Here is a 25829-nt window from a genome sequence, read left to right on the forward strand (position 1 = left end):
AGTTGCTTTTGTGTGCCTGTGGTTCTCCACTCACCAGGATGTTTAGGACAGTGTCAGAGGGGATTCTAGAAGTGGAGCCGTGCCTGGCATACAGGCGAGTGCTCAGACAAGAACTGATGAACGTGGAACAAAGTGCACCCCCTGTGCAGCTGTCCCTCTCGCTCATGGCATCCTGAACTTCTCGTGTGGTGCGCGGGTCACACAGTTACCTGGGGGCCTGTCTCTTGTTCTGCCCCCCAGGGGTCTGCAAAAGCTCAAGGAGGGAAGGACCACATCCCATGTTCATTACCCTGTCCCTGGTTTCTTGCACAATGCCTGGCACCTGATGTGACCGGAAAACATTTAGGGGGTCTCTATCCCCTGGGACGGCAAGGGGGGTTGATGGTGGGATGAAGGTGTTATAGGGAAAGTCTGAGGTTTGCTGCTGCCATTTGTAATCACCATCAGTTTTATATCTGAGTGTAGGAGGGAAGGAATAAAGACAACCAACAAGAAAGGTTTTTCAAGGAGCAACATTTCTTTATTTTTCTTCTATTGTTGAAATGTTTCTTTGGATTGGGAACCAGGACCACTTTTTTGGTTAAAAAGGAAGCATGAATGTGCCCTCACAGTCCTTCGGAGTGGAAGATTCCGTGTGTGTGTGTGTGGGGGGGGCGGAGAATTCAGAAGGGGCTGTGTTTTGTGTTGGGTCCCAGCAGAGTGGAGATGGGGTGTGAAGAGTGGGAGCCAGAAGCAGAGTTAGTGAGGGACCTGGTGGTTGGCAGGCATTGTGGGGTTTCCACGGGGACTTGAGCCAATCGCATTCAGGCCCATGGGGCAGGGAGGACCTAAGTGACCTCGCGGTTACAGGGCGGTCTTATGTACAGTGAGCAAAGGGAAAGAGGTCAGAGGACCCAGATGGAGTCAGAAGGCCATGAGACAAGGAATCATCTTCTTAGCATTCCAGCTCGAATTCTGCATCCGGGTGGTGAATCTTGACCCAGTGTGGTCCCCCTCTTTGGCTTTAGTTTTTTATTTGTAAAATCAAGACTTTGGACCACGCGCTTTAACCTCTTTTCAGCTTTCACACTCAATTTTTAGATACAGTTTTTCAACAATTTATTTTTATTAATTTTTATGAGCCTCGGTTTCCTGAGGAATTGGGAAAATAATATCTCTCCCTGAGCATTTTTATGAAGATCAAATCAAATCATATTTGGAAATGGACTTTGCAAACTGTGAAGTCCTCTGAAAACACTAGCTTTCATAACCATACGGTTATGATGATGTCAAGATAGAGGATTAGTGTATTACAAAAAAGACTATGTTTGAAATTATTATTTCCAAACAGAAACTGATTGCATTTCAGTCATGCTGTCTGTTTTATAAAAGGTAAAGACAAATGCACAGAGTCGACTCAGAACAGTTAGGATGCTTGCTCAGAGAATGGCGATGTTATCTTCCCGGGGTGGGAGGGGGCAGGAGGGTGGCGGACGTGCAATTGATAATTGAGGTAGGCACAGGGTGTCCTTCCGCAGGGCACCCTGCCCCCTGGTAACTCATCCATAAAATATTGGGTTCAGTTGCGTGGAGTCCACAGCTAATCTGAGAGAAACATTCTCACTTGGAAAAGCCGGTTGGCATGGAGCCAGAGTGTCAGAAAAGCCTGTGGGTTTGGAATAAAAATGCCATGGAAAGAAATGAGTTTGCAATACCCCTTCTCTGACTGCGTCCGAAAGGACAGCCCTGAAATCAGGTCGGCAGCAGTTATTGTGGCCCCGGAAAACTTCCAGCCATGGGGGGAGCTCCTGCATGCTGTCTGGCTGCCCCTGCCCCCCGCCAACCCCACCACTGCCCTGCAAGATGGCCACCTCCAACCCAAGAGTGGTCCAGACCCTCTGACTCAGGGTTGAATCTCCAAGGGTCCGGTGAGACCTTTTTCAGCCCTTTAAGTAAACCCACATGCTTTACTTTTTCTTAATTATCATTTTTCATTCTAAAAAGAACACCTAACTCATTAAAGAAAATTTTGCAAAAATAGACAAGAAAGATGCTGTCAAGACAAGGTAAAATGGCAAATGTCCACTATTTCAATACAATCAGTGTATGTTTAATAATAACAAGCAACATCGGAGTGCAGCAGAGGGCCAAGATGCTGAGCCTTTTAGACGCACCTTCATGGCATCTGTTATCTTCACGGCAGCCTTACCTGGTGCCATGGATGACAATCTTGCAACTATACTCCAAAACCCAAAATGGTGCAGAAGCTGAAGTTTGTTTTATAACTAATTTGGGGGCTAAACATGACCTGAAATGAGTCCTGTTTATAGCCTTTAGTTATGCTACTTGGTGTGAATATTCATGTGTTGTTACAACATTATTAATGGGTTTAATTGTTGAGCACTGCCTCAGACCCCTCCCTCTGGGATGTTTTCTAGTATTTGGCATGTTTACCATATTTCTCAAATCTGAAAACTTCAGAATTCCAAATCACAGTAGCTTCCTTTGTTATCTCCCTGTAGCTGGTGAAGAATCTGAGGGGCACAGTTTATGCTGCTTGTCTGACATCAAACAGCCGAGGAGGAGTAGAGACAGGCTTTAAACCCAGGTCCACGCATCTCAAGAAGCTGCCCTCGTAACTCTCAGCCCAGTACTTCCCAGCCTTTCCCATATCCCAACATACACAGAGAAGGATAACAGTTGTTTGACCCGCTGGGGGGACCAGGGCAAGTGGTCCAGGCTGTCTCGACGGCGGCTGCTGCACCAGAGTCCTGCAGTCCTCACCCGTTGACACAGCCTGCAGCCGGCTGGCGGGGAGTCTGCCCAGACTTTCAACTTTCATTTAAAGAATAGGATTCACCCATCACAGGGCTGGGCAGTGATGCTTCAGGGCAGGAGCCTAGAACCAGAATACCTGGGCTTCAATCCCAGTGCCACTATTTTCTGGTTGTAAGAACTTTCCAGGGCAAGTTGCTCAAGCTCTCTGTGCCTCAGTCCCCTCATCTGTAAAATGGGGCCGATAACATTGTACTTACTTCCAGCTGAGAGCAGCTACAGTCACATGGTCCCTAAAGCGGGAGGGAAGCAGTGGAGCTGGTGGCGGGGGGGGGACGGGGGCGACTCTGAGCTCAAGATGATCCTCCTGGGAATTTCCTGGCGGTCCAGTGGTTAGGACGTGCTGTTCAATCCCTGGTCGGGGAACTAAGACCCCGTCAGCCATGTGGCATGGCCAAAAAAAAAAAAAAGATCCTCCTGACTTTATGGGATGGCGGATTGGGAGGTAGCAGGTCCTCAAATCCAGCCCTTGGATGAGTAGGTAGCACCCTTTCCTGTTCTCTAAGAGGGGCTGTGCTTGTCTCATGGGAAACTGTGCATTACCCATGCAGGCTGATAAACAAAAGGTAGCAGCAACCTGGATCAGCGCTCAGAAGGCGTCAACATTAGGCCAGAATACAGAGCTGTTGAGAAAGCCTCTCTCTTAGGCCTGAACGTACGTAGACTAAGCCAGCCCCCTATTCTGTGTTTCTCTTTGCATTTCACCATTTGGGGCACTCTACCTTCTGCCAGAGTTTATACTTGACGTTTCTAAGATCAAACCTAAAGTGTCACAAGCAGAGTTCAGGAGGGGAAAAGGTGAAGTTGGAGCCCCTGGCTGGAATAGTATGCCAGGTTCGTTTCTGAGCTATACCGGGTTCCTGGAAATCACCTGACATTTGGAGTTCTTTGAACAAATGAGCGGAGTAAACTAAAAAGTAGGTAAACAGAAAATATCTCTCTAATTTCAGGAAGACTCTCTCCCTTTCCTGCCCCCTCCAGCCTTATCCAAGGCCCAAGAAGAGACATGCTTCTCGACTGTGCGGCCACAGGCCAGTTGCCTGCTCCTGTCTCTTGCCCTTTACCCTTTGTAATGCAAACTCTGCACGTCCACTGCGGCCATGAAACAGGCTGGCCTGGGGGTCAGGCACTGAATGCTTTGGGGCTGGGCGTATTGGAGCCGAGGGAGGATGCCCACTTGGTGGGGTTCTTGATGACCTGATGGAGATTCGCGGCACCGCCTTGCCCCCTCGCTCCTCTGCTTGACGGAGGCCTGAATGAAACCACGCCTCCCAGACTCAGGATGGGGTCCCCATCCCCTCCATCTCTCCCACCCCAAGGCTCAGCATCACTGAATCAGGGTTCTGGGTGAAGCTTCGCAGCAACAGCCTCATCATTACCCCCAAACTGGCAGCATCCGCGGGCCTGGGTGTGGCCGGATGCTTCCTCCCTTAAGGTCTGCCCGGCCTACGCAGACCCTCGGCCCACGTTCTGCTTCTAGTCCAGGGACTTTGTCCTGAGTGCTCGCTCAGAGTCTAGGGCCCACCTCTGTCCCTGGTAGCCCTCTCCCTGGGGTAGGATCCAGCTCATCAGAGCTTGTCTGCTTACTGGAGCCTCTGCTGAACTGTGCCCAGGTTCCAGAAGGGCCCTATGCTCTGGCTTAGACCAAAGCCTGACGCCACACATCAGGTTTTCTCTGTTGGATACTGTGCTTTTGCAGCCTGACTGCCTCTACCAAGGCCGGCCTCTTTGCCGTGATGTTTGCTGAGTCCCTGACCCACCTGAGCTCACCTTGCCCCTCTACCCTGTGGCTCCAGCTCTCGGCATGCCCTGAGCTTTACCTTGTTTAAATGTCCTCGGCACGTTGGGCTGAGTAAACCTCGGGGCTTTCTCCGAGTCTTCGAAGATAATAATTACTCCTGACATGGGTCGAGGGCTTTGTTTACAGAGGCTTTCACCTGACACCCTCTTCATGTTCCACCGGGACCTCCCGTATTTCTTTGATATGAGAACAAAAAGCATTGCAAATGTGGCCACTCAAAAGTCAAGTCCCTTTCTGTACTTTGTGCTTCTCAGGAGAGGGTAGTTTCCCTTCTACCACGGGGGTCTCACCCGAGATACCTCAGGTGGGTATTTCCTCCAGAGCGTATCTCCTGGGGATTCATTACCTGGAGCTAAGTTTCTTTTTAAATGAGCTGTTGTTAAGAGTCAAGAATTTAGATCATGATTGGGATTTCATACTTCTTCCATTACTTAAATCCTGTCCATCCTTCCAACACAGAACTTACCAGAATAGCTTCGTGTTTGCACACATGGGCTTAGACAGGTGTAGATTCTTATGCAAGAGACAGTGCTTTCCTCTCAGTAGTGAACACAGGAAGAATCCATCCCCTAACTTCCCTTACGGTAAAGTGAGGCCAATGACTGCATTCTGGCTGGTGACAGAGCAATAATGTAGGCGACTTTCAGGCCTGGTACCCAAGACCTTCTGAGTGATTCTCCTTCCTTTCCCTCTCTTCTCTTCAGCTGGCTGGACAGAGAGGATCAAGCAGAGGCATCCAAGTCCTCAGTGGAAGAAGACTAGGTCCCGAGGTCACTGCCTGGAAGGCCTCTGCCCCACGTGCAATAGGACATAAATGACAGCTCAATCTCTTGTTTTGTTTTAACCACTAAGAATGGGAGTTATTTGTCACGGCACTTTGATTGACCAGTACAGTGCTGAGCCTAGTTCTAAAACTAACTATAAGGTCTTGGGCAATTCCTTTCATTTTTTTTTTTGAGCTTTCTCATCTGTATGAAACGTTCCTGGCAGGCTTTGCGGTCATACGAGAAGAGCTTAGGAGGCAGTCTTCCCTGGAAACAGTGTACCTACCTGAACCAACTTAGCCACGTGCTGGCTTTCTAACTGTGGCTCCAGCAGATCAAGTGGCCTTGATCCCACCTCAGGGCGTTTGCACTTGTCGGTCCCTCTGCTTGGGTCACGTTTCTCCCAGGTTCCGTGGGTTGCCTCTTTCTCCTCATTTAGGGCTAATCCTTTGCATCATGTCCTCAAAGACATGGTGCCTCCAGTTCAGGCAGCGTCCTTGACCTCCAGTTCTTTATCACAATTGTCCTATCGCAATTTCTCATTGCATCTACCCCTCTCTGAACGCAGAGTATTTACGTATTGGTTTATAGGAATATGATCTGTTAACATTATCCGTTAATACTGTTGTGTGCCAGGTACACGACAAGCTCATTCTTAATGATGAGCCCACTGTACTGAGTTTCTGTTTACAGGTCCCTCTTTCCCAAGGTCAAGGACTAGGTCTTACTTATCTTTGCATCCCAATAAACCTTGTATGGAAGAGATGACCAAGAAATGTCTGTGACGGGAGAGAAACTCAAATCGTGTCTTCGATCTAGTGCATCCAAAGACCAACGAAACCACCCTTGTTCTAAGAAAAATTAAACCTTTTTATTAGTATATTTATTTTATATATAAAAGAAATACAAAAAAAAAGAAACACAAAGAAGACGCTTTTATGGCAACTCGGACTTGTCGGTGCCTTCGGCTTGGGCTCCCGGCTCAGGCCCGCTGGGTGTCAGCAAAGTCCGCCGGTTGTAATGGCCCTTGATGATGCCCGTGTTGTTGTTCTCATTCAGCAGCTGCTTCTGCCTTTGCCTGTTGAGCGACTGGACGAGGCCCAGGACCACCGCGGCCAAGGAATACTGCCCGGGCAGTCTTCTCGGTGGCAGGATGAAGGGGTTGGGTTGGACTCTCCCCAGGAGAAAGTACGTTTTGATTTTTCCTTCCTGTTCACTGATGCCCTTCACATAGATCTCCCCTCGGTAGTCAAAGGCAAAGCCCTGGTCCTTCAGGATGAGATAGGTCTCCTCTGGGACCTGGATTCTGCCGCTGACCCCCGTGCTGTCCATTCGACTTGCCAGGTTCACGGTTTTGCCCCAAATGTCATACTGTGGTTTCTTAGCGCCAATAACGCCAGCTACCACTGAACCATGGCTGATGCCTGTGGGTGAATCAGAGAAACGAGAGATGAGAGAAGAGGCACGTCAAGGAAGGGGCCGCTCCCTGCCTGGGATAGTGACCCTTAAATGAAGGATGTGATCTCTACGGATAAACTGCAGGGTCCAGATCCAGCCTCAGTCACTTATTAGATGCGTGATCTGGGTTGGGTACTTAACAGATTTGGACCTCACTTTTCTCATCTGTCAAGTGGAAATAATTAAAGGAGGACGAGATGAGACGATAGAGGTGAAGCCACTGGTACATTACCAGACAGCCAGCGAGTGCTCAAGAGGCAATAATGATTACTCTCACATGGATGCTGACTTGTCTTAGCCTGCGGGACGGACAGGGCACTGAGGTCACGGTGCTGGGCTCGCCTCTCGCCTCTGTTGTCGCAGTGTCCTGAGAGCTTGGGCACACCTCTTCCTTCTCTGTCTTAGTCCACGTCCTCAGCATCATCGCCTGGGCCCGTGGCAACAGCCTCCTAACATGCCTCCCGGGATCGCTGCTTGTCCTCCTGCAGACCATCCTCCACGCTGCTGCCGGAACCAGGGGGACTTCCCGATGCACATCTGATCAAGTTACCACCCACTCCGACAGCCGCCGCAGCTCCTTTTGCCCACGGGGTGAAGCCCCGGCTCCAGAGGATCACAACCTCGGGCTTCTCAGAGCCGGCTGTTGCCTAACTTGCCAGCCTCATTTCTGCCACCCCCTCTCCCTCACCTCTGCACCGTATCCAGGCTGCACTGCTCGAGTTCCCCTAACCTGCTGGCATTTCCACCTTTGTGCCTCTGTCCCTGGCTTTCTCCCTGCTTGGACTGTCATTTACTCCCAAGTCCACAGGTTATTTGGTAGATCACAATTTTTCAATACCTCCTCCTTTAGGAAATACAGACTTTTTAAAAAGGAATGACAGTATTCCACTAAACACATTCATGGGCACGTATGTCTCCTTTTAATAGACTAAGGATTTCTCATTCATTCTGCAAACATTGACTAGGCATCTGCTATAAAGCAGACACTGTTCCAGGTATTGGGGATATGGTGGGAAAGAAAAAGACATAGCCTCGGCCCTCATGGAGCTTACCTTCTATTGGGGAGAGACAGAAAATAATTTTTTAAATGCAATATAGTATCAGTGAATGATAAAGGTGATAAAGAAAAACCAATCAGGTTAAAGGGATAGAAAAATATAGGAGTGCGTATTTTGGAGTAGGGTGGTTAGGAAAGGCCTTTCTGAGCAGAGATCTAGAGAAGGTGATAGTATAAGCCATGCAGATATCTGGGTTAGAGGTTAGATCATTCCAGGCAGAGGGAAAAGCAAGACACACACCCACACCCACTCACACACACGTATAAGATAGAACTGACTGTGAACTTTGAGAAGCAGCTCTTGCAGAATGCATGGGAATCACAAGGATGGACATTGGCCTAAAATTTGCAGAGCCCTTCCATAACCACCAGCCCGTTCACATCTCTTCCTACTACTATGAGGTAGGCAGGGGAGGTAATAATATAACTCCCAGTTCACACATGAGGAAACTGACACTGAGAGGGTCTAAACGACTTGCCCAAAGTCATAGAGCTGGTTACAGCAGACCCAAAGCACAAAGCGAAAGGCCCAATCCCATTGGGAACGTGATTTTCTAACCTCTGAACTATGCCAGGAGAATAATGTATCACACCGAGGGTTGGCCTTAATTCCAGCAACATCCCTGAAATTACACAGCCTTTGTTCAAGATTATGGTTCTGCTTTTTATTCCCAGTTCAATCGTGTATTCAATGATTTCAGAAAGGACATGTAGGGTTGTTGGAAGATCTGGAAACAAGCCCTGAGCACCCCGTCCATAGATCAAAATATAAAAATATCCCTTATTTATTCCAATGAACAAAGGCATGTGGCAGTCCTTAGATCTGACAAGTCAGGTATGGCTATTACTTGACCCTTTATACTTGAAAGCTGCTAAGGGAGAACCAAGAAAGTAAAATGGCATGGCAGCCAGAGGTTATCTAAGACATGAGGACCGCCATAACATTTGTTTTAGGCTGCACGCTGGCCGCCAGAATGTCACTGGTCTCAGACAGGAGATCCTGGAGTCGCTGCCAGGATGACCATTTGGTTGTGTGATTGTAGGCTAGTCACTCCCCTTCTCTGGGCCTGAGTTTGCCCATCTGTAAAATGTGCACGTGGACTAGAGCAGGGGCTTTCAGACTGTGCTGTAGGAGGCCCCCTCCAGACTCCGCAGAGATGCTGAAGAAATTAACAAGTTATACAAATTGTAAACGACTATTATCACATAGCTGTGAGTGTTGTCATTTTGCACGAGGGTGTCCCTAAGCCCAAAGGAGGATGAGCTGTGTGGCCCAGTGAAGAGCTATAAAGCTAACTGCCTGTCGCTGGATCAAGTCAGCATGTGACATCCTCAGGAACAGAATCCTGCTTTTGGCTCAGGGTGTTATCCAGGAGAACGGGAGAGTAACGCATTGACCTCCAGTATCCGGTGACATAGAAGACGGGAGGAAACGGTTGATTAGACAGCTACCTCTCTAATCAGGGCCTTGTGTGGCTGGGAGTCTGGACAAGCTAGAGGAGAGGTAGCCGTGGTCTATCAGTCGCTTGGTATTTCTGCACACAGGCCAAAATCCTTCCACTGCTTTCAGCATCTTGAGTGAGAGGAAGCCCAGACAGGCCCGTCCTTGGCCGGCTCACACTAAATCTGCTGCATTTTGCGGGGAAAAGCTGCCCTGGCTTGATGCCCAGGGCGCGGGAGGGCTCGATAGAGCACGGCCTGCCAGCTCGGTGGGCCCCAAAGTGCACACTTCCAGCTGCTACTCACCAATCCGGAGCTCAAAGTTGTTGAAAGAATGCTTGTTGATCTCCTGTATGCTTTCGGTCAGGGCGAGAGAGAAGTCAGCCAGGGCGCACAAATGCTCCCACTTAGCTTCACATTGCTGCAGCAAACATGAGAGAAGAGGTCATTCGATGGGGCAAACAGGAGCATTTCTGCAGCAGGGGTCTGCCCTGGGTCCTACCTCACCCACGCATGCCTTCAAGGGACGTAAGCAGGTGTGTGAGCCCTGTACACCTAAATCATCAGTGTCCAGAAACACAGGGTACCAGGAAATTTGCTGTACAGAGTATAATAAGCGTGACTCTCAGATTCCATTCCCCACCCCTACCCTTGTCTGTTCAAGTTGATGCTGTTCACGTGTGTGTGTGTGTGTGTGTGTGTGTGTGTGTGTACACACCATTATGTTCATATATGTGAGGTTTCCAATCTAGGAACCATGTCTGTTTCCTTTGAAGTACTCACAGTGTCCGTTTAAGAGATGTTTCACATAGACATTTGCTCTCTGAACCTCAGTTTCCCCATCTATATAATGGGGATAAGCATAGTTGCCCTGCTTACCTCATGAGGACTGAATGAGATTGTGTATGTGAAAGAATTCTGTGTCCCTCTAGAGCAGAGGTTGGCAGTCAGTAAAGGGCCAGATATCAAGTCTTTTGGGCTTTGTGGGCCATGTGGTCTTTGTCATGCTACCCAACACTGCCATTTTAGCCAGAAAGGAGCCATAGGCAAAATATAAATGAATGCATGTGGCTGTGTTCCAATAAAACTTTACGAAAACAGATGGTGGATACATCAGATCACCAATATAGCAGTTAGGATGATGGTCTATCAGTATTTCCAAACTGAAGTTATTTTAAAATCAATACTTCTAATGCTACAGCAACCAGTGTTTACACGTTCTACTGTCGCCACCACATCAAACTAAAACCTATACAATGTTAATTATTTACATTTAAATTTCTTTTTGGAGGTGGTGATGCTGGGGAGAAAATACTTAAAATTTTCATTAGAAGCTCCTAAGTCAATGAGGCCTTGAAATACAATATTTGATATATGTTTGTGTATTTGTGTTTTGGGGGTATAATTTTAAATTATCAGTACAATATATACTCTGGTTTAATTATACTTCATTAACTTATTTATATGAAAGAATCCTATCTAGGTTTCAAAGATTCACTTATATATTCCTTGACAGCTACTGGCCCAGTACAAAATCCATGTTTTCTATATTCACCCACACAGTTGCCAGCTGTACCTAACAATTCCCTTTTTTCCAAAAATTTATTTTATTAAATAAGTTCTTTTTAACATCTTTATTGGAGTATAATTGCTTTTCATTGTTGTTAGTTTCTGCCACACAACAAAGTGAATCAGCTATATGTATACATATATCCCCATATCCCCTCCCTCTTGTATCTCCCTCCCTCCCACCCTCCCTATCCCACCCCTCTAGGTGGTCACAAAGCACCGAGCTGATCTCCCCGTGCTATGCGGCTGCTTCCCACTAGCTATCTATTTTACATTTGGTAATGTATATATGTCCATGCCACTCTCTCACTTCGTCACAGCTTACCCTGCCCCCTCCCCATGTCCTTAAGTCCATTCTCTGCGTCTGTGTCTTTATTCCTATCCTTCTCCTAGGCTCTTCAGAACCTTTTTTTTTTTTTTTTTTTAAGATTCCATATATATGTGTTAGCATATAGTATTTGTTTTTCTCTTTCTGACTTACTTCACTCTGTATGACAGACTATAGGTCCATCCACCTCACTACAAATAACTCAATTTCATTTCTTTTTATGGCTGAGTAATATTCCATTGTATATATGTGCCACATCTTTTGTATCCATTCATCTATAGATGGACACTTAGGTTGCTTCCATGTCCTGGCTACTGTAAATAGTGCTGCAATGAACACTGTGGTACATGACCCTTTTTGAATTATGATTTTTGCAGGGAATATGCCCAGTCATGGGATTGCTGGGTCATATGGTAATTCTGTTTGTAGTTTTTTAGGGAACCTCCGTATTGTTCTCCATAGTGGCTGTATCAATTTACATTCCCACCAACAGTGTTCCCTTTTCTCCACACCCTCTCCAGCATTTATTGTTCTTAGATTTTTTGATGATGGCCATTCTGACTGGTGTGAGGTGATACCTCACTGTAGTTTTGATTTGCATTTCTCTAATGATTAGTGGTGTTGAGCATCCTTTCATGTGTTTGTTGGCAATCTGTATATCTTCTTTGGAGAAATGTCTGTTTAGGTCTTCTGCCCATTTTGGGATTGGGCTGTTTGTTTTTTGATATTGAGCTGCATGAGCTGCTTGTATATTTTGGAAATTAATCCTTTGTCAGTTGCTTCGTTTGCAAATATTTTCTCCCATTTTGAGGGTTGTCTTTTGGTCTTGTTTACGGTTTCCTTTGCTGTGCAAAAGCTTTTAAGTTTCATGAGGTCCATTTGTTTATTTTTGTTTTTACTTCCATTTCTCTAGGAGGGAGGTGGGTCAAAAAGGATCTTGCTGTAATTTATGTCATAGAGTGTTCTGCCTATGTTTTCCTCTTAGAGTTTGATAGTGTTTGGCCTTCCATTTAGGTCTTTAATCCATTTTGAGTTTATTTTTGTGTATGGTGTTAGGGAGTGTTCTAATTTCATTCTTTTACATGTAGCTGTCCAGTTTTCCCAGCACCACTTATTGAAGAGGCTGTCTTTTCTCCATTGTATATTCTTGCCTTCTTTATCAAAAATAAGGTGTCCATATGTGCATGGTTTATCTCTGGGCTTTCTCTCTTGTTCCATTGTTCTATATTTCTGTGCCAGTACCATACTGTCTTGATGACTGTAGCTTTGTAGTATAGTCTGAAGTCAGCGAGCCTGATTCCTCCAGCTCCATTTTTCTTTCTCAAGATTGCTTTGGTTATTTGGGGTCTTTTGTGTTTCCATACAAATTATGAAATTTTTTGTTCTAGTTCTAGGTAAAATGCCATTGGTAGTATGGTAGGGATTGCATTGAATCTGTAGGTTGCTTTGGGTACTACATTCATTTTCACAATGTTGATTCTTCCAATCCAAGAACATGGTATATCTCTCCATCTGTTTGTGTCATCTTTAACTTCTTTAATCCGTGTCTTACAGTTTTCTGCATATAGGTCTTTTGTCTCCTTAGGTCGGTTTATTCCTAGGTACTTTATTCTTTTTGTTGCAATGGTAAATGGGAGTGTTTCCTTAATTTCTCTTTCAGATTTTTCATCATTAGTGTATAGGAATGCAAGAGATTTCTGTGCATTAATTTTGTATCCTGCTACTTTACCAAATTCATTCATTAGTTCTAGTAGTTTTTTGGTAGCATCTTTAGGATTCTGTATGTATAGTATCATGTCATCTGCAAACAATGCCAGTTTTACTTCTTCTTATCTGATTTGGATTCCTTTTATTTCTTTTTCCTCTCTGATTGCTGTGGCTAAAACTTCCAAAACTAAGTTGAATAATAGTGGTGAGAGTGGGCAACCTTGTCTTGCTCCTGATCTTAGTGGAAATGGTTTCAGTTTTTCACCATTGAGAACAATGCTGGCTGTGGGTTGGTCATATATGGCCTTTATTATGTTGAGATAGGTTCCTTCTATGCCTACTTTCTGGAGAGTTTTTATCATAAATAGGTGTTGAATTTTTGTCAAAAACTTTTTCTGCATCTATTGAGATTATCATATGGTTTTTATCCCTCAGTTTGTTAATATGGTGTATCACATTGATTGATTTGTGTATATTGAAGAATCCTTGCATTCCTGGGATAAACCCTACTTGATCATGGTCTATGATCCTTTTAATATGCTGTTGGATTCTGTTTGCTAGTATTTTGTTGAGAATTTTTGCATCTAAGTTCATCAGTGATATTGGCCTGTATTTTTCTTTTTTGTGACATCTTTGTCTGGTTTTGGTATCAGGGTGATGGTGGCCTCATAGAATGAGTTTGAGAATGTTCCTTCCTCTGCTATATTTTGGAAGAGTCTGAGAAGGATAGGTGTTAGCTCTTCTCTAAATGTTTGTTAGAATTTGCCTGTGAAGCCATCTGGTCCTGGGCTTTTGTTTGTTGGAAATTTTTAATCACAGTTTCAATTTCAGTGCTTGGGATTGGTCTGTTGATATTTTCCATTTCTTCCTGTTTCAGTCTCGGAAGGTTGTGCTTTTCTAAGAATTTTTCCATTTCTTCCAGGTTGTCCATTTTATTGGCATATATTTGCTTGTAGTAATCTCTCATGATCCTTTGTATTTTTGAAGTGTCAGTTGTTACTTCTCCTTTTTAATTTCTAATTCTGTTGATTTGAGTCTTCACCCTTTATTTCTTGATGAGTCTGGCTAATGGTTTATCAATTTTATCTTCTTAAAGAACCAACTTTTAGTTTTATTGATCTTTTTGATCGTTTCCTTCATTTCTTTTTCATTTATTTCTGATCTGATCTTTATGATTTCTTTCCTTCTATTAACTTTGGAGTTTTCTTGTTCTTCTTTCTCTAATTGCTTTAGGTATAAGGTTAGGTTGTTTATTTGAGATTTTTCTTGTTTTCTGAGGTAGGATTGTATCGCTGTAAGCTTCCCTCTTAGAACTGCTTTTGCTGCATCCCATAGGTTTTGGGTTGTTGTGTTTTCATTATCATTTGTTTCTAGGTATTTTTTGATTTCCTCTTTGATTTTTTCAGTGATCTCTTGGTTATTTAGTAGTGTATTGTTTAGCTTCCATGTGTTTGTATTTTTTACAGATTTTTTCCTGTAATTGATATCTAGTCTCATAGCGTTGTGGTTGGAAAAGATACTTGATACGATTTCAATTTTCTTAAATTTACCAAGGCTTGATTTGTGACTGAAGATATGATCTATCCTGGAAAATGTTCCATGAGCACTTGAGAAGAAAGTCTATTCTGTTGGTTTTGGAAGGAATGTCCTATAAATATCAGTTAAATCCATCTTGTTTAATGTGTCATTTAAAGTTTGTGTTTCCTTATTTATTTTCATTTTGGTTGAACTGTACATTGGTGAAAGTGGGGTGTTAAAGTCTCCTACTATTATCATGTTACTGTCGATTTCCCCTTTTGTGGCTGTTAGCATTCGCCTTAGGTATTGAGGTGCTCCTATGTTGGGTGCATAAATATTTACATTTGTTATATCTTCTTGGATTGATCCCTTGATCATTATGTAGTGTCCTTCTTTGTCTCTTGTAATAGTCTTATTTTAAAGTCTATTTTGTCTGATATGAGAATTGCTATGCCAGCTTTCTTTTGATTTCCATTTGCATGGAATATCTTTTTCCATCCCTTCACTTTCAGTCTGTTTGTGTTCCTAGGTCTGAAGTGAGTCTCTTGTAGACAGCATATATACGAGTCTTGTCTTTGGATCCATTCAGCCAGTCTGTGTCTTTGAATTGGAGCATTTAATCCATTTACATTTAAGGTAATTATCTATATGTATGTTCCTATTACCATTTTCTTGTTTTGGGTTTGTTATTTTAGGTCTTTTCCTTCTGTTGTGTTTCCTGTCTAGAGAAGTTCCTTTAGCATTTGTTGTAAAGCTGGTTTGGTGGTGCTGAATTCTCTTAGTTTTTGCTTGTCTGTAAAGGTTTTAATTTCTCTGTCGAATCTGAATGAGATCCTTGCTGGGTAGAGTAATCTTGGTTGTAGGTTTTTTTCCTTCATCACTTTAAATATGTCCTGCCACTCCCTTCTGGCTTGTAGAGTTTCTGCTGAAAGATCAGATGTTAACCTTATGGGGATTCCCTTGTGTGTTATTTGTTGTTTTTCCCTTGCTGCTTTTAATATTTTTTTCTTTGTATTTAATTTTTGATAGTTTGATTAATATGTGTCTTGGCATGTTTCTTCTTGGATTTATCCTGTACGGGACTCACTGTACTTCCTGGACTTGACTATTTCCTTTCCCATGTTAGGGAAGTTTTCAACTATAATCTCTTCCAATATTTTCTCAGTCCCTTTCTTTTCGTCTTGTTCTTCTGGGACCCCTATAATTCAAATATTGGTGTGTTTAATGTTATCCCAGGGGTCTCTGAGACTGTCCTCAATTCTTTTCATTCTTTTTTCTTTATTCTGCTCTGCTGTAGTTATTTCCACTATTTTATCATCCAGGTCACTTATTTGTTCTTCTGCCTCAGTTATTCTGCTATTGATTCCTTCTAGAGAATTTTTAATTTCATTTATTGTGCTGTTCATCATTGTTTGTTTGCTCTTTAGTTCTTCTAGGTCCTTGTTAAACATGTCTTCTATTTTCTCCATTCTATTTCCAAGATTTTGGATCATCTTTACTATCATTACTCTGAATTCTTTTTCAGGTAGACTGCCTATTTCCTCTTCATTTGTTTGGTCTGGTGGGTTTTTACCTTGCTCCTTCATCTGCTGTGTATGTATTTCTCTGTCTTCTCATTTTGCTTTACTTACTGTGTTTGGGGTCTCCTTTTCGCAGGCTGCAGGCTCATAGTTCCCGTTGTTTTTGCTGTCTGCCCCCAGGGGTAGGTTGGTTCAGTGGCTTGTATAGGCTTCCTGGTGGAGGGGACTGGTGCCTGTGTTCCGGTGGATGAGGCTGGATCTTGTCTTTCTGGTGGGCAGGACCACGTCCAGTGGTGTGTTTTAGGGTGTCTGTGAACTTATTATGATTTTAGGCAGCCTCTCTGCTAATGGGTGGGGTTGTGTTCCTGTCTTGCTAGTTGTTTGGCATAGGGTTGTCCAGCACTGTGGCTTGCTGTTCGTTGAGCGGAGCTGGGTCTTAGCATTGAGAGAGAGATCTCTGGGCGAGCTCTCGCCAATTGATGTTATGTGGCGCCAGGAGATGTCTGGTGGTCCAATGTTCTGAACTCAGCTCTCCCACCTCAGAGGCTCAGGCCTGACACCCGGCCGGAGCACCAAGACCCTGTCAGCCACATGGCTAGGCACGTGGGGAGTTTCTTGCCTTTTGGTAAGTCTGAGGTCTTCTGCCAGCGTTCAGTAGGTGTTCTGCAGTAGTTGTTCCACATGTAAATGTATTTTTGATGTATTTGTGGAGAGGAAGGTGATCTCCACGTCTTACTCTCCCGCCATCTTGAATGTCCTCCACAATTCCCTTTTTGATCACATTTCACTTCCTTTCTACAAATTCTAATCATGGCCACCATTTAAGAACTGATTTAACTGTCATTACTTTTTGATAGTATTTTTATTGTAAAATATAAACCTATTTGTATATTTTTAACACTGGAAATATTTGACAAAGCTCAGATTCTTTACCATAATAATAAAGTCATTTTAATGAACTTGTTGTATAATGATTTAACTCTCCCTAGTTGTTAAACATTTACTAAGCAGGACTAACCAAGACTTCAATAGATTAGTACCATTACATATATTCTGTGCCTATAAAGATATGGCATAATGGTAATATCTAGAATATTAGTGTGTCTATCTGAGAGGACCATTGCTGAAAATAGATATTTCAAATTTTCTTGGTATCGGATTTAAAATGTGTAGCAATTTGCAATGAAATTTGTTATTAGAGGCAAAAATATCACCAATCCTTTTTGTAATTTGGAAGCACTTAGGTCACTCTCTCTATATTATTATACTTCTTTGCTCTCCCAACTCTTTGCTTACATGTTTTAGCTTAGACTGTACACTGGCCTGCAACTGTTAATTTACATCTCTGCCAGTCCCTAGGCTGTGAATAACATAAGGGCAAAATATTCATTCATCTTTGGGTCGGTCCTGAGTTACTGGCACACCTATAGAGTTCAACTAGACAACCCTTGCATTTTATAAGAATGTTTAAATTTAAAGAGGTTAAGTGATTTGCCTCAGAAAATAAAACTGCATGTTGACAACAACAAAAAACAGAAACAAGCAAACAAACAAAACAGATGGTGGGCTGGCTTTGGCCTGGGGGGTGTCTTTCTGGACCCCTGTGACAGGATGATGTGCACATGTACCTAATGACTACCAAGGGTTTCTTCTCAGATAGTCTTGGTTTTTGTTTGTTTGTTTTTGGGTTCTTTTGCGGTACGCGGGCCTCTCACTGTCGTGGCCTCTCCCGTTGCGGAGCGCAGGCTCCGGACGCGCAGGCTCAGCTGCCGTGGCTCACGGGCCCAGCCGCTCTGCGGCACGTGGGATCTTCCCGGACCGGGGCACGAACCCGTGTCCCCTGTATCGGCAGGCGGACCCTCAACCACTGCGCCACTGGGGAAGCCCCTCAGATAGTCTTGGAATAGTTCCAGGGTTTTAGTTGGAAAGCGAGCAAAGAAGGATGAGGAGGAATGAGGATTCCTCTCCCTGGCGGCTTATGCCCATTTCCGTAGAGCATTTATGGAGGACCTACCAGGTGCAAGGCTTTGTGTGGCTGGCGTGACTCTATCTCAGGTAATTCAGCCACGGGCCCTGGAAGGTGGATGTTAGTTTCCCACTTAACACTAGTGTCTGGCACAGTCACCTCTCAAAAAAGCAGAGCTGTTATTATTATTCCTTTTGGAGGAGAAAACAAAAGTAAGAATAAAACAGGCTGGGTTCAGGGGTTTAGTAACACCCACAACTAAATCATAACCAGGGTATTTCTTGGCCCTGATTTTGTTCATCAAGTGAACGGCAAGGTTCAGGATGAAGCCTAGAGGCTTCTCACTCATAAAGAAGCATCCGTACACCCAGCAGACCCTGCTTACCTCAGGAGCAAAGGAACCTCACACACCTAGAATATCTACTTCATCGGATTTTCTCCCTACCCGTCCCCGGGTTTCCTGGTGATGAGAGCCCCACCACCTTCAGCAACCTGACCAGAGTAAGGTCCCTGCCATAGGCTGTGGCTGAGTCCAAAGCATTCCTTTACCTGTTTTTCAGGTGACAGGCCTGACACGGCCATGTAGGTGCTGCCAATGGTCTTAATCTTTTCAATGTCTTGAAACCGGTCTTCACCAAGCAGCTGAAATAGATCCAGGCAACAGTGTCAGTCCTGGTATTGGTGCGTCCAGCAGCCTGGGGCTCCTGGAAACAGGCCCCTGGCTCACAGGGAGGACTACTTCAGACTGGTTTAGCATCCCTGAGGTGTAGCCACTTTTCTCTCTGAGAATCAAGCATTCAGGATCTCAGCAGATATTTATTGAGCACCTGCTAAGTGCCAAGTGCCGAGATGGGTGTGACCAGATCCTCTTTAAGGACTAGATCTGTTTCTAAGAATCTTTGAAATAAACAAAGCTATCTTATCAGTTTAAAGAAGAAATTGCCAATATTCCCAAATCCATCAACACATCCTTTTGGCCTTACTCTCAGCGTGTATTTAAAAATCTTAGCATTTCCTGCCAGTACCCTGGTCTAAGCCACCATTAGTTTACACCTGGTTGTTGTATTGCAATAACGTACCTAATCCCAGTCCTTACCTCCACACTCCCAGCATGGCAGCCAGAGTGATCCTGTTTAAATGGAAGTCAGACCATGTCCCTGCTCTGTGGCTTCCCGTTCTACTCAGGGTCAAAGCCAGAGTCTTCACCATGCCCTGCAAGACCTGCCATGCCCTGTCCCCTTCGCTCACTCTGTTCCAGCCACACTGACCTCCTTGCTGATCCTAACAAGCCAGGCCTGTTTCTGCCTCAGGACCTTTGCATCTGCTGTTCCCGTGTTGGGACGCTCTTCCTTTAGACAACTACATGGCTCATCCGTCACCTCTTCCAGGTCTTTCCTCAAACGTCATCCCAGTGGGGTCTTGCTGATCACCCCATGCAAAACTGAACACAGTATCCTGTCCCCACATACACATCTCATCTTCTTCCTGCTTTATCTTCTCTCCTTAGCACTTATCCCTGACTGTGCTTATTTACTGTCATCTTTCCTACTAAAATGTAAAATTCCTGGAGGCAGGTATTTTTGCCTGTCGTATTTACTACTCAGCACCTAGACAGAGCCTAGCACACAGTAGGGATGAATGAATACCTGTATGGAAGAATGGGTACCATCCTTGCCATTTCCTCCATCCTCACCTGCAGTTTGGATTTTAATGCTAAGGAAGGGAAACCTTGGTCTCTTATTTAGCAACTGTGCTAAGAGCATAATGCTCTCTCTGCTTGTCCCCCCACCCCAGAAGTCCATGTCTTAGTCCCTGGAACCTGTGGATATGTTACCTTACGTAGTAAAAAGGGCTTTTCAGATGTGATTAAGTGAATGATTTTGTGATGGGGCAACTTCCTGGGTTATCTGTGTGGGCTTGTAGTAGGGAAGAACAAATCTGACTCCATATCTGATCCATTTCTTTTACTGTAACTTTTGTATTCTATTGCTTTTGCTATAAGTTAATCACTAAAGTGATGCTGCCTATAGGCTTAAAGTATACATAATGGCCCATCTCCGGGAACCCTGCCTCTCATGCTTGAGGGTTAAGCTAAAATACCTTACTTTAAGCTCATCCTGACCAGGCCCACCTATGAACGGCTGAAGGAAAGAGGAAATTAACACATCGCCTCCGGGGTCTGGCGGGAACCAGGACATATACAAAAACGTACTGCTTTCTTTTCTTTTTACTTTGCCTCCTTACTTCCCCCTTTTTTCTTCCATAAAAGAAACTAGCATCCAAACCCCGGCAAGATGGTTCTTTAGGACACTAGTCCACCATCTTCTCTGTATGCTGGCTTTCTGAATGAAGTTGCTATTTCTTGTCCCAGCAACTCTTCTCTCCATTTATTGGCCTGTCGTGTGGCAAGCAGTATGAGCTTGGACTCAGTAATGGGCTTAATGGAATCACAAGGGTTCTTGTAAGTGAAAGAGGAAGGTAGGAGGCCGAGAAGATGTGACGGAGGAAGCAGAAGTCAGAGTGATATGATTGCTGGCTTTAAAGACAGAGAAAGGGGCCACAAGCCAAGCAGGACAGGGGCCTTTAGAAGCTGGAAAAGGCAAAGAAAGAATTCTCCCCTGGAGCTTCCAGAAGCAACACTGCCCTGCTGGCACCTTGATTAGCCCTGTGAGATCCATTCTGGATTCTGACCTCTAATCTGTAAGAGGATGAATTGCTGTTATTTCAAGCCACTAACTTTGTGGTCATTTGTTACAGCAGCCGTGGGAAGCTAATTCAGCAACTATTCGCTGAGCTTCTACTGTCTGATGTGTCTGGTGAGCAAGACACATGAGGTCCTAGCCACCAGGGAATCAACAGCCCAGGCAGGGGTGTCAGATGTGAGATAAATCATCACACTGACATGTGTCCTAGCTCAATTTTAGTAAAGTTTATGGTGGAAACATACCGGGAGTAGGAATAAAGAGGATGGGTGATTTTGATAAAATCTGGAGGATCTGGCACAGTTGCCCTGAGTAAGTGATTTCCAATTTCAGTTGTAAAGAGTGAGGGGTTTTTTTTTCTAGCAGTGGAGCTTGTGTAGTAGGAGGTGGGGAGCACGGAAAGGGTTGCAGGAGCATCCAGACATGCCTTTGGCTGCCCCCCTCCCTCACTCTGGCTGCTTACGGAAGGTGAAACTCCTCCTTTCTCTCTTCTCTTCGGAACTCCTTGGCTGAGGGCCAGTTTCAGGTCCAGGCAAAGCTACCTCCTCTTCAGAAGCTGACCAGGAGGCAGCAAGAGGCTTCACCATTTCACGTACTAATCCCACGGCAACTTTATCCACTCTCTAGCTAAAAGCCTCTGGAGTCATAGTGGGGGGGTTCCTAATCAGCCCCTTGTTCATCCTCTAGTCTGCGTGGAGCCCCGAGATGTGAGAGGGCTCTTCAGCCTTCGATGAGGCCGGGGCGGGGGTGGGGGGGTGAGGAGCCCTGGTGCTGGGCTATTGCACGCCCGGTCCTGGAGCATGTGCTCTCTGCAATGCTCAGCCTTCCTCGGAGCCAAGTTCCTGTGGCAACTGCATCAGCAAGAAGAGCAGTATGGTTACTGACGGGTGTCTGGCTGGAGCTTAGTGAGGGCAGAATCTAGAGGGTCTCTTTTGACCCAAAGAAAGAAGGCAGGTCCGGGTGACCCAAGGACCTACGTGAGAAAGGCTGACAGTGCTTGGGGTTGGCAAGCCAGGGAAAGCCTTTTTTTTCCCCCTTCCTGTTGATTACATTCTCTTCTTTCTTCCTTCTCCTCTGCTTCCTCTCTCCTTCTTCCTCCCCTTTGCCCCTCTTCTTTTTCTTCCTCCTTCTCGTCTCTGCTTCTCCTCTCTCTCCTCTTTCAGCTCTTCCCCATCTCTCCTTTTTCCTCCTTCTGGTCTAGAGCTCAGCCTCCTGGACCAATTCCTTCTCTAAGCCCCTCCAACTTCCCTCTGCAAACACCCATCTCTACACTAGGGGCGCTGTCCCCCCATCTCTTTATTGGGAAAACTCCAGGGTATCTATGGATACAGTTTGGGCCACCAAGATACAGACTTACTTCACATTTATTTATTTCAGTTTAAAAGCATGCAAGTGAGAATTTGGGGGATATGCGGTGCTATAGATTTTAAAATACACAAGCTTAATGTCTCAACCTTCAGTCAGATTGAGCTTTTTAATAGAGCTACTATTTAAAAAAAATTTGGAAGTATGTTTTGGATCGGACTAGTCCATCATCACCTTACTATTTGCCAGGTGGTTTCCGTCTCCTATGAGTTAATTAGCTGACTAGTCACTTTAGTAAGCATCTGTTATAAGCATCTCTTATGTTCTAGGCACAGTAGGAGGGCCTGGGGACTCAACAGCATACATAAGAGTATAATTTTTATCTTCACGAGTTAATGGCTTAGCACAGAGAGTGGGATAAAGGTACCATTACCACAGAGTCACCCTCCATTCTCCACACTGAAAGGCCCTCTGTACACGTGTACTTACCACTGCCTCCTTGTGTAAAGGGAACTCATGGTTACTTTACCCCTCACTGGACTGTGAATCCATGAAAGGCAAGAAGTGACTGTGTCTTATTTATCTTGACTTCCATCCTCATTCCTAGGACAACTAAAACGGCCATTGTTGAGTTTACGACTTCAAAACCAGCACCATGAAATGCCAGTTAAGTGAGGATCAACGCACACGGCGATTAAAAATCGAAACAGTGTGGCGGACCTGGGTTCAAAACTTGGCTTTGCCACTTAAGTGGTGTGTGACAGTGGGCCCTCTTGGTGTCTCTGAATCTCAGCTTTGCTTATTTGTAAAACAAAGGCTAATAATTCCTACCCTGTGGCTTTGGTGTGAGGGATAAACAACAACTAAATGTTATATATGGAGAAAGTCAACGTGTGGTAGACCCCTGTGGAGATTAGTAGGAGGGGTCTCTGCCCCAGAACCGAGAGGCAGATTTGTAAACTGAAGAGTTTCATGCTCTATGATGGAAGATTTTTCAGAGTGTAAGTGTTTCATTGAAAAAAGGGTGACGACATTTACCTGGGTAGAGGGGGGACTGGAAGAGGCTTCACAAGTAGAGATGGTGTTTGAATTGACTGTTAAACGTGTACTAGGTTTTCTGCTGGCTGTGGAGCCGAGGGAGAGAGGACGGGGTGCGGTGAAGGTGGCATAATGTCTAGGCGGAAAGAGCAGTGTGTGAAACTGCCGGGTGGGCTTGTGACGGCTTCGCAGCGGTGAGTTGGTGCTGGAGGGTGGACCCGGTGGCGCGTGGCGGGGAGGTAAGGCTGGAGAGGGTACAGGAGCAGTAAGGGCAGAGCCTCGGTGGCCTTCCGAGGAACCGGCGAGAGGAGACACCAATGGGTTCGGGGTTTCAAAGGAATGTGACGGAATGCTCCAGCTTTTGGTGGTTGGTGATGGTCAGGTGCAGGGGGCGTGAATGGTAAGATGACTGCACTCATCCGGGTGAGAACCAGTGTGGCCTAACGCAAGACAAGGGCAGCTTTGACTGTGAGATGGTGAGGGGCAGATGTGAGGGCTGTTCAGAAGAAGGGCTCCACAGGACTCTCGAGATGGAAGGTGGGGATTCAGGGAGACAACTTTGTTTCGGGTGACGGAGTAGATGCCGTTGGTACCCAACTCAGCTCTCCTTTATGGGGTCATCCTCCAGGGTGCCATCAGGGCTGGCTCCTGACGATGTAGGGCTGTACCCATTTTTCGGGAAGGGCCCTGGAAGCCCCCTGGCTGGCAGTGCCTGGGAGATCACACATACCCCCCAGGGCAGCCCGTGGCCGATGGCTGGCCAATACAGGTGTCCAAAAGCCTTGCCTAGATGGCAACCACTCTGTGACACCACTTACCCTCCCGAGCTCCCTGGGGGACCAGGCTAAGGAGGCTAGACGTTAGCTGAACCCACCTGTTTTGTTTTGTTTTGTTTTTTTTAACCCACCTTTTTGCTTGGCTTCTTCCCTGGCATTTCCTCAATTACTCACTAACTTCCCATCTCAGGTTTAGGCATGTGGATGGACACAGGTGTCCTACTTCAAGCTGGGGGGGGTGGTGAGGAGGGGAAGACCCGCTCCTGCTAAGTCTGTTAACGTAAATAAAGTTCAGCATGAGTATCCCCCTTGTTCCTGGAAACCGGAAGAAGAAAGTACCCCCTGGGGTATGTTTATATTTTGATTAGGTCTCCGACCACATGCTGATTGATGGTTTTATCTTTGGTAATTTGAGCAGATGAGAAATGTCCCCGTCGGGGCCCAGTCTCCGTGGTGGCAGTGCCTGCGTAGCACTGGCCTCCGATCAAGTCCTGGTTTTGCCATTTGCTAGTTATGGGACGTTGGGTTAAGTTTCTAGCCTCTTTGAAGCTTACATTCCTGATCCTCCAGGAGCGACGACGGGCTTTACCTTGTGTGACAGTTGTGTTAGCTAAATGAGATGATGCATTTTGTGTTTACGGTGCAGTCTGGAATTCTCTAAGTGCAGAAAATCGGTTACAATGAACGACCCGATGCCGTGCGGACACTCATGCTTACTTGTGATTGTAAATTTCTCAGGCTTCTGTTTACCTCATCGAAGTCGGCGATGATCTCGTTCAGCAGGCGTAGGCACTCCACTCCTTGGTTGTTCATTTCAGTCTGAGAGTAGAAGTCTGCAAACCCCGGGATGGAGGCAAACATCACCCCAACGGCATCATAGGATTGAGAATACAGCTCCTGGGCAGAGAGACACACAGAGGGAACCAGAAACAGTCATCAGAGGCGAGGGTCTGCGGTGATGCTCCTGTGTGTACCTGCCCCTGCAGGCATGCACAGGTACCCACAGAGAGGACAGAGAGGACAGAGAATGGGGGCTCGGACATCATCTCATCGACACCTTAGCGTCACCACCCTGTGGACTGCGACCATTGAAAATTCGTGGTCTCCAGCCTCGGTTGGGCCCGGAGTTCCGCCTGTGCATCCTTTTGTCCTTGGGCAGCTTCCTTTCCTGCTCTCCCCAGTGGCCAGCCCCAACACACACCACTCCCCTTAACTTCACTGTCCACTTGATTCCCCTCAGCTGATGATCTTGTCTCCGAGGCTCTCACGTTCCATACTCATACAATCAGGTAGTTCATTGCATTTGCATCTCTTCTGCTGCAACTCCGGACAGTGCATTTTCCCTTCTCCTGACGAAGATCAACGCTTCTTCCTCATCTCTCAACCCCCCTCTAACTTCTTCAGCAACATCCTCCTACAGTGATCCTTTTCTTTCTTCTTTCTTTCTCCTCTCCTCCTCCACTTCCTGTAAGTGTCTCCTATAAGAAAAAGTACAAGGTGCCCTGGAGCCTGCATACACTTGTGACCACCAACCTATCTCTCTTCATTCTCATCCGTACTTCTCAAACTAGTTTTGTCCACTGCCTATTTCTACTTCTCTCCATGTCCGTTCACATCTCGGGCTGAAATGAAATGACCCTGGAGCAGGTCAGACTGCCAGCCAAAATGGGAAAACCTCTACACAAATCCCTGTCCAAGCCTTCCCGGACACTCCTGCAAATTGGTGTGGTGATCACACCCAAGTTCATAAATATCCTGACTTTCTATGCTCTAGTTATACCGCATCTGTTTTCCTTGTGCCTGGCCCCTTCAAGGATTTATTTTCTGCTTATCTACTGTCTTAAATGTTGGTGATTGCTATGGTTCTGTCCTTGACTCACTGCGTGGTTCAAAGTTTACATACTTCCCTGGGCTGTCTCGTTCACTCTCAGCCTTTCATGTGTCAGTGTCTAAAATCCTATTTCCAAGTCGGTTCTCCTTGGGCTTCAGGCTCCTGTGTCTCATGCTGGGTTGCCCTTGCACTCCTCAAATCATAAATGCTGCACCTGAATGCATTTCCTCTCCAC

The 25829-nt window shown here is 45.6% G+C and overlaps 1 protein-coding gene across 4 annotated transcripts in view; it reads right to left on the reverse strand.

Moving 5' to 3' along the window:
- Positions 1 to 6231: 6231 nt before the first annotated feature.
- Positions 6232 to 25829, reverse strand: part of ADCY8 (adenylate cyclase 8) — a 220095-nt gene continuing 200497 nt past the window's right edge. For all 4 annotated transcript variants that reach the window (XM_059042851.2, XM_067017164.1, XM_067017166.1 and 1 more), the window contains 4 exons: positions 24514 to 24660; positions 18492 to 18584; positions 9641 to 9755; positions 6232 to 6803 (listed from right to left, as the gene is read on the reverse strand). In XM_059042851.2, coding sequence (XP_058898834.1) covers positions 6316 to 6803; positions 9641 to 9755; positions 18492 to 18584; positions 24514 to 24660 — 843 coding nt within the window. In that variant the 3' untranslated portion in view covers positions 6232 to 6315. The remainder of the gene's footprint in view (positions 6804 to 9640; positions 9756 to 18491; positions 18585 to 24513; positions 24661 to 25829) is intronic.

Source organism: Kogia breviceps, chromosome 17 (assembly GCF_026419965.1).
Source record: "Kogia breviceps isolate mKogBre1 chromosome 17, mKogBre1 haplotype 1, whole genome shotgun sequence".
In the NCBI taxonomy this organism is placed as follows: Eukaryota; Metazoa; Chordata; class Mammalia; order Artiodactyla; family Physeteridae; genus Kogia; species Kogia breviceps.